Genomic DNA, 9,663 nt, shown 5'->3' with positions numbered 1-9,663 from the left:
CAGTCAAAATAGAAAAAGTGGGATCCGCGTTGAGAAATCCCGCATTAACCCCAAATAAAAGTCCTAAATAACTCTCGAAACTTGTATACAAGAGTGGAACACAATTCAGGACTCAAGACAGTCCCAACATGAACATGCAACAAAAAAATCCAAATTCTAAGCTAAAAATCAGCAACAATGGCAGCAGCTACTTACAAGATTTTACCAAAAATGAAGCTCCAACAGCCAAAACCAATCACACCACGACGATCCTCACGAAAAACCCCACAATATAGGCTCTTGAATCGCTTGATTCGGACCTAAAATGGCCAAGAAATCACCTTCTAAAATTTCCCAAAACTTGTGCTCGAAAATGAGCTATGACAGCAGTTAAAACCCAAAATTTACCTCAAATCGGGTCCCCAAATCAGATTCCAAGCTCACCAATGCGTTGCCCTCGAAAAATCTCACAACTTAGCCTTTTGAATCGCCCAATTTGGAGTTGTATAGCTCAAGATATCAAGATTCCAAATTAAGACACAAAGCTGAAAGTTGGATTTTTAAAGGGGCTGCACCAGATTCAGCTTTGCCTACTTTCTTTAAAGTCTCCGACGGGTGCTCGGAATCCGTTCGGAACCTGATAAAAATAAAATAGATATGCTACCCTACCAAAGTCGACATTCCGGACTCAAAGGCGCAGTCGAAATTTTCATCAGAGGTCATCTCGATAAAATGTGGGTCCCACTTCCATTGGCCATTTTAAGTCAAAAACCACAAAAGGGCTCGGAAAAATATCAAAAACCTCAAAACCCGAAAGAAGGGTCAAACTAGACCAAACTCGACATTCCGGAGCTAACCGCGCTGACGGAATTCTCATCCGAGCGCGTTTACTCAGAATGTTGACTAAAGTCAAACTTAGCCTTTAAACTTAAAGTTAAAACGCCTAATCCCACCAACTCACACTGAAAACTTTGGGAGTCATGTCGACAATGCTACTAGACTAAAATGACCCTTCCGGAACTGATGGAATCGTCAGAATTGGATTCTGATGTCATCTTCTTGAACTTTTGATCGAAAATGATCTTTCAAGGTTCATAAGCTTCAAAAATACTAAAGCTCACACAATAACAAAACGAATGACCAGGTGACCGATCTGTCAGTCCCAGCAAGTCATAAATGACTTGGAATCGCTATAGGAACGCTCTAAACAATGCACAGAAGATAAAACACTAAAAATGACAAGAAGGGTCATTACAATATCCACTACTAAAAAGAACTTTCGTCCGCGAAAGTAAGGGTCAAGAAGTACCTGAAGGCTCAAACAAGCCGGGAAACTGCTCTCGCATCTCCTGCTCGGTCTCCCAGGTAGCCTCCTCGACTGAACGATGCCTCCAACGGACCTTAACAATAGAAATGGCTCTCGAGCGCAATTTCCTCACATCTCTGGCTAGGATGGCAACTGGCTCTTCTACAAATGTCAAATGATATAATATACTAAGGTCCTATTACCTCCCCTAACTTATTTTATTACTCCCTCCGTTTAAAAAAGAATGTCTCTATTTCCTTTTTAGTCTGTTTAAAAAAGAATGACCCATTTCGTTTTTTAGCAACACTTTAACTTTAATTTTCCACATGGCATGTTTAAGACCACAAGATTAAAGGACATTTTGGTACATTTGACATAATTTTAATTTAGAACCACAAGATTAAAAAGTCTTCTTTCTTTTCTTAAATTTCGTTTCAAGTCAAACTGGGTCATCCTTTTTTAAACGGAGGGAGTAATAATTTTCTACTCCTTTTTTACCTACGTGGCACTATCTTGTGGGTCCAACGCCGGTTGACTTTTTTTTCAAGCTAGTGCCACATAGGCCAAAAAGGGATAGAAAATTACTTATAAAATAAGTTAAGTGGCCTAATATGATCTTATTATAGTATAAGTGTGTCTCTGGATTTCAGGCATAGGTTGAGGGGATACTTGTACATTTTCCCCCCAAAAAATAAACATACATTACAAATTGTCGTAGTATATTGTACTTCCTCCAATTTGAATTCCGTGGGGATATTTTTTTTCTTCAAAAAAGTAAAAACAAAAATCAATAAAAAAAAGTTTGTCTTCTTATGATCCATTATTATTTTCGTATTTAACAAACAAAAAAAATTGAGAAATTCAGCAACACTAGTTATTCATACCTTGTTCATGATAAATACAATTTAAAACGAAAATATATACGATTTACAATTATGTAAAAAGATTCATATCAAATTATAATCAATTACAAACACATTAAGGATGAAGCAATTAACTAATACATGTTGTAATTTACATTCCACCAATTTTATTGAAATTTCTTCTCAGAACTTGCTTGTCAATGAACTTTTTATCCCGTTTTGTCCAGATAAATTTTTACCAAACAGAAAAAATAGATTTTGTTTTCAGCTGAGGTGTGAATATCGATAATGAGAAAATTCTGTTTTGTAACGGATTAGACTTTTAAGCGTTTGTTCCTTTTAAAAATAATTCTCTCCCCTAAATTTCTCCAATCTGTTATATAAAAATTATATTTTTCAAATTAATACAAATAATAAAAACATAAATAAGATACATAACAAATTAAAAAATTAACATTTTTACTAAATGTTGAAAGTGTTGCTAATGAATCCTCTTAAATCTTAAAATATTGACATTTTGAAAAATATTCCATTAGAATATTTGTTCACTTTTTTCACTCTTTTAAATTTATATGTTCATTTGATTCCCAAAAATATCAAATAGTAATATTTCTTGGAAGCAAAAGGATAAATTATAAAATCAAAAAGATGATTGATTAAAGGATAAATGATAAGAAGTTATAATTATCATCTTTTTTTACATTATTAATGTTTGTTAGTACGTAATCTTGTATGTAAGATAATATAATGTTTAGTTTTAGTATATTATCTTGACCAATGAGTGATTTCTAAAGATAATAGATTGAGCACCGTTATGGGGTAGAATTCGGACACCTCATATTCCCCATATACTACGTAACCAACGTGTTAGAGAATAATACCGACATTCGAACAACTCTTCACTGCCTTTGAGAAGGCCTATTATATAGATCCACGAGTGTGTTCTCTACCTCAACAAGGTATAGGACAATTCTGGCAATGTCAACGAGACTCATCATCACGTAACTCATAAAAAATTATCGATAAAAGAATCTCCCAGATAGAGTAAAGAGTATTTCATGATCATATTTATATATGTACAGTTCATTGAGTTATCATATTATTTGTAAAGCTTTTAAATGATTTTATCTCTACTTATGCTTTACATTCAATTGAGTATCTTGCTTCATCTTCTTCAGTCAAGTTATTTATTTTTCTCAACCTATACTATATACTCGTACATTCAATATACTAATGTCATTCAACATGCATCCCTTCATAATACAAATCAAAATGTCCAGGATCACCGTTAGGTATTCCATTGAAATCACTTTGCACTTTTTACTGATTGCATTTCAAAGGATCCACTTCTGTCTTTCAATTTAGTTGTTTTGAAGTGTCGTGGATCTTGTTTCAATATCCATGTTGAACTATAAGTACTTCATAGATAGTTAGTGTTGTGTTTCTTTCAATATTTCCTTTGAATTATATTGACAAACTATTATTGTTTTCAAAGTATTTTTTTAGACAATTTTGAATATACTATTTTGATATAGTTTGAGTTTTGCAAGTTCCAAGACTTAAATTTAAATTATGTCTTAAAGCTTAAATCTGTTTTAGTTAATCTTCCGTTGAGTAGTCAGCCAGGTCAAAAGTTTGCAAGGTGAACAACAATGATTATCAAGTGTCAGCCTCAGGGTAAGCTCGAAGCGTGACATAAAAACATGAGTACATTTATTGTAAACTAATTATTTTAATGAATAACCCTGAACCTATCCCTTTTTCACTTCCTCATTCATGAATATATTTACAATCAAGCAACGTTTAGGATCCAAGATGAAGTATGAGCGCAAAGAGCTGCATTTTAAAAATTTACAGTTCACAGGGTTGGGGAGAATTCATTTTTAGCAGTTCATGAGGGCTGAAGGTCATCTACATGATTGTGTAACCAGGGCCGCCTCCACCTTCCGGAACTGTCCATTCGATATTCTGTTTCGGATCTTTAATACTGCAGGCCTGAAAGAAACACAAGTTTTTACTGTTATCTGGATGTCAATATGAAACATCATCAAGTTGCATATGAACATAAATTAAGCAAGTGAACGATAGACTCGTTGAATTGCCAAAGGATTATCAGCAAGACCCATGGCAGCTTGCCGGATGAACAATATCTTTTATGGATTATTGCAGCTTAGACAAGTCTACACAGGTATCTGACCCAATTTTCATAGCTGGCTTTAGGTTGTAACAGCTTTAACTCAAGATTTTGAACCAGGGACCACAAGACAGAATTACCTTGCAGTGCAAGCAGTTCTGAGCATTGATCTGCAACTTTAGGTCACCAGTCTCATCCGGGATGTACCTATCATTTTGAAGAGGAAAATTGAACAAATATGTAGCACATGAGAAGGAAATGAAAAATTATTTTCCAGATGAGAATATTACTCATAAACTCGTGCAGGACAATATCGTGCCTCAGGTCCAGCATATTTGGGCAAGTTGACATTTTCTGGAACAGTGGGATCTTTCAGATGAAGATGAGATGGTTGGTCATGATCATGATTTGTGTTGCTCCTACAGGAAGGGGGAAATTAGAAAGGAAAATCAGCAGTTCTGTTATAAAAGAAGATCTGACCACTCGAGGTGGGGTTAAAAAGGAAAGATCTTTTAGTCCTTCCTCAACACAAAGGGTCTTACTTCACATATTTAAGTACTTTATATGGCACAGTGATGTGATATGTTCAACCGTGATGGCAACCTCTATTAAAAAGAAAACTTAACCAGGATTCACAGACCATAGTCTAGAGTTCTTACATGATGAAAAAAACATAAATAAGAATTCAGTTGGATAAATAATTCCTGGTTATCTCGCAAGAAATTCATTGTTAATTTGAGAGATCACAATTACCGCTTTGACATTCCATTCAAAAAAGAATTTATGTGAAACTGTGCATCAGATAAGCACATTTAAATCGTATTGCATCGCCTTCGACCAAACTATTCAATTTTACTTGCCATATAAAATTTGTTTTCTTATAGGGGAAATATAGCCATAATATAACTTGAGGTAGAACAAACAAATTAATCACTTACAGACCAATTAAAGAATCAGAAGATGTTTGTGACTAGACCGTCTACCTGTACAGAGAGGTCGGTACATCAAAAGATACAACACCATCTGGCTTTGGGTACTCAATCGGCGAGAACAATTGTGCTTCCTGCAAATAAAGGACCAAATTCATGTAATTACCATAGTTGATCTGTGAGCTATACTCAGCAATTTAATAACATAGCTAACTTCTCTAAAAAGAGCACTCTTAACCTCAGCTGTATATTGTGAAACAAATAAACACAGAAAAGTTGAGTCGGCTTGGTATGCAAGATCCTACGGTTTATGGTTCATTTGATAAATGAGAAACATAGTCTCTTTTAATTTTAAAGAGAATAAACATCAGTATTTTTTTGTTTCTCCAAAGATGTCAATCAATAAATCAACGTACTTTGATTTGTGACCAAAAGAAACCAGACCTGGGGATAACAAAATGTGGTATAATGATTACTCTCCTAATTTTAACCCTTCGGGGTGGCCCAGTGGTTTAGGCTTGGGATTTCCATGTTGGAGGTCTCAAGTCGAAACCCCTTGCCAGCGAAAGCAAGGGATTTGCCTCTGGGTCGAGCTCGTCGCATCAGGTTTGCCTTGTGCGGGTTACCTCTCCTATGTGGTTTGCGAGCTATTGCATAGGAGCGGGGGTTTTACCCTGTGCGCACCCAAAGGGTAGCGGCTACGGGTTTCCCTTGTCATTCAAAAAAAAAGAAAATGATTACTCTCCTAATTTTCCTTTTTTCATCTAAATAACTAAAAAATTCCTGTGTTGTAACAGGAAAGTGAGTTAATATGCCAATTCCCCTTAGCTAATGAGTCCTCTCTGTAGTACTGACCAATCTGCTTCGGTTTCTATCATCACCATGAACATTCATAGGCCAGTGCCATTCAATTTCATATATCATAGAGATCAACGACATGTCAATGAGAGAGCACTTCTTCCACAATAAGAAAATAAAAGTGAGCAACACCTCTAAGCTACATTGGTGATCCAGTGACTTCAAAAGAAATGAATCACTATAGCGTTTCCCAAAAGAAAAGGAAAATAATATCTGAATTTCATATTGCTGATGAGCAATATTAAAAGTCCTTCAGGGTAATGCCTGAAGCCATGCATAATCTGCTGGAAAGCTAAAATAAGTACAAAGGGAGCATGCCAGCATGGTCTGAATTACAGCATCCAATCTGGAGACATTCTGAAAGAATGCAGCAGGAGGGCTCTTTAAGGGGAAAATAAAATTGAGATTGAACTGAATGTTATCATGCTTTTGTTAAATTTCAAACTCACATGACATACCAACTTGTATAGATAAGTTTTTTTAATGTTTGTGAAGGATAACCATTTTTAGATGTCCTTCCTAGTCCACAACCAGAGCAAACATTGTTAATTATGGTATATTTAGATGCTCTAGATATGAGAATATTCCCCAATCCCTTTAATTAAGTAGTTAGGATATTTTATTAGTTTCTTTCCTTATTTACATTATCTGTAACAACTATTTAAGTCCATCAACTTGAGGGAATAATAAACAATTTAATTCCCCATATCTCTTCTTTTTCTTCTTCTAATTTCTCATGGTATCAGAGCCACAAGGCTTTTATTTTCAGCCCCCTCTCTCTGGATGTTATCTGCAGTAAAAAAAAATGAAAAAAAAAAAAGAAAAAAGATCGCAGGGATGATCAATAGCTGTTAAATCAATCATATCAGATTCAATTCATTTTCACCTCTCTCATTCTTCTCTCATTCTCCAAAGTCTGTCTAATTTCTTTCTTTTTTACATTTGGTTGTCTACTTTGTTTCTCCATATCTGTTGAAGACACTTACTTTCTTACTTCATCAGCACTACTTTTTGTGACAAATAAAAATGCCTCATAACCACACTGATAATCATATTACTCCAAATCAGATTGTTAAGTCAATTGTTTCTTCTATACCATCACTGGTAATCACTAGGGTAAAGTTAGATGGTAGTGGTAACTACACCTCATGGGCAGCCTCTGTAGAATTGTGGTTTATAGGTCAAGGATTTGAAAATCACTTGCTCAAAAACAGTATTAATATTGGAGCAACTGATAGACCTGCTTAGGTTAAAATTGATGTACAATTGTGTATTCTTCTGTGGAATTCACTTGATCCTAAGTTGTTAAATTTGTTTCTGTCTTGTAAAACTTGTTGCAAAGTGTGGAACAAAGCCAAAACTTTGTATACAAATGATATACAACTCATTTTCGACAAAAATGGAGTTGCTGAGCGGAAGAACAGACATCTAATTGAATAGCTCAAACATTGTTCATTCACAATCATGTCCCTCTATGTTTTTGGGGTGATGTTGCTGCTTGCTAATTAATCAATCACATGCCTTCATCTGTATTGCAGTATCAAAGTACTTTACCGGAACCAAAATTTGTTTTCTCTTCCTCCACGTGTGTTTGGTTCCAATTGTTATGTTCATAACCTTAACCCCAGAAAAGGTAAACTTCAACACAAGGCTTTTATAAAAAGGTTGTAAATGCTTTGATCCCTCTACAATAAGTACTTGATCACTGTAGATGTTACTTTTTTGGTGACTTCTCCATATTCTTCTCCTAATACGAAAAATCAGAAGACCATAGCAGTCCTTCCCATTCCAACCCCAGCTCCACCTCCAACTCTTAAGGTCTATTGCCGACGACCTCAACCTCCTGCTGGACTTGCTAATCCAGTTGGTATTTCTAACTCTGATACAGGTTCACATAGCAATCTTGGTGACTCATTACCTGCTCCAACAATGTCTCCTACTACAGTCGAGCACTTACCAATGATCTTCCCATTGATCTTCGTGAAGGTACTAGAACCACTGCCAATCGAACTCTTGCTTATTCTTATTCAAGTTATCGTAGTTGTCACCTTCATATCATGCCCTTACTATCATATTATCAGTCAAAGTTTCTAAGATTGTGGCAGAAGCACTAGTTTGTTATGAAGTGAAGATCAGTGAAGCGAGGTGGGGATTCGATATCGGAACAAGGCGACAGCAGTAACTGTAGTAACTGAAATTTGGAAGAAGTAACTACCGTTAGAAAGGAACGGCTAGGATTTAATGGGAAGTAATGGTGAGGATGATGCCACGTAGATTGAAGGTGGTTATATAATAGTGGTTAGAGGAGAGAGAAGCATAACTAACTGTTGAGAAAAGTCACGTTTCTTTCCTCTCTTCTTCTCACGTTCCCTTCCTTTCTGCTTCTCTGTTTCTCTTCTATCTTCTTTCTCTGTACTTCCTTTTGTTCTCATCCTTCTTCTTCATTTTGCATTTACAGCTTTTCTATGGAGGTTATGAAGTTCTTAGTTGATAGTTCATTACGTGTAATTGAGACTTCCGATTATCAATAAAGTTGGTCTGGTTTCTGTGAATTTCAATTCAAATTATAAATTGAATTTGTGATCTTATTAAGGTCATAACAGTTGGTATCAGAGCCTTCGAACCTGTGTGATGGCTGAGGGTACACGTTGGAAGATTACAGAGGATAAGCTAACAAGGCACGATGAAATGCTAGCTGATCTGCTGAATTCACAAGAGGAAGTACGTCATGCTCAAACTGGAATTCAAGGAACATTGGACTTAATTTTGGAGAGATTGGGAGTGTTGGAGAGAGCTCAGGTGGTTCCGAATGTGGGAGCAGGTTTACTACCTATTCCGAATGTGGATAATCGCACAGAGCTCTGCCGAATGCAGTGACGTTACCTAGGTGGGAGTTACCTTGTTTCGCAGGTCAGGAACCGAAGGTGTGGATCCGAAAGTGTGATAAATTTTTTACACAGTACAGAGTGGGCAATGAACAGAGGGTAGAAATGGCTGCGTTGTATTTGACCGATGCAGCGGAAGTGTGGTATCAGTCAATGGTGTTAAGTGGAGGAATACCGAATTGGATTGAGTTTAAAGAGGATTTGATAAGTAGGTTTGGGGAAATTGTAGTGAGTGATGTGGTGGAAGAATTTAATAAATTGCAACAGATCGGAACTGTGGAAGAGTTTTTAGGACGATTTGAGGATCTAAAAGCTCAAATGCTTATACGAAATCCGGCGTTGAATGAAGCTCACTTCCTATTTAGTTTCGTTGGAGCACTAAAAGAGGAGATCAGATTAGAGGTGAAAATGTTCAAACCGAGGACATTGAAGGAAGCTGTAGAGAAAGCGAGAATGAAGGAAATGGCAATTGAAGCTGGCCGAAGGAGAAACAGAGTAGCAAACCGAGTGTTGCCGGCAGCTGTGCAAGGAGTAGGAAAAACATCTACTGCTATGGTTAATAGGAATGGACCTTATCGGCTTACTCCTGAGATTTACGAGTTTAGGAAGTCGAATCACTTGTGTTTCCGATGTGGAGAGAAATATGGTCCGGGACATATTCGCAAAGTAAGGCAGTTGAATTATTTGACTGGTTTCGTTGAGGGTGATA

General features: G+C 36.3%; 1 protein-coding gene across 1 annotated transcript in view; it reads right to left on the bottom strand.

The window, feature by feature from the left end:
- Nucleotides 1-3,812: 3,812 nt before the first annotated feature.
- LOC107005288 (electron transfer flavoprotein-ubiquinone oxidoreductase, mitochondrial) overlaps nt 3,813-9,663 on the bottom strand; it is a 31,365-nt gene continuing 25,514 nt past the window's right edge. Inside the window, exons 14-17 of the mRNA XM_015203841.2 lie at nt 5,266-5,345; nt 4,573-4,701; nt 4,423-4,489; nt 3,813-4,143 (exon numbers count right to left, since the gene is read on the bottom strand). Coding sequence (XP_015059327.1) covers nt 4,060-4,143; nt 4,423-4,489; nt 4,573-4,701; nt 5,266-5,345 — 360 coding nt within the window. The 3' untranslated portion in view covers nt 3,813-4,059. The remainder of the gene's footprint in view (nt 4,144-4,422; nt 4,490-4,572; nt 4,702-5,265; nt 5,346-9,663) is intronic.

The sequence above is a fragment of the Solanum pennellii genome, chromosome 12, assembly GCF_001406875.1.
Source record: "Solanum pennellii chromosome 12, SPENNV200".
NCBI classification, from domain to species: Eukaryota; Viridiplantae; Streptophyta; class Magnoliopsida; order Solanales; family Solanaceae; genus Solanum; species Solanum pennellii.
Note: the sequence above shows the minus strand (reverse complement) of the source record. Positions and strands in the feature narration are given on the sequence as shown.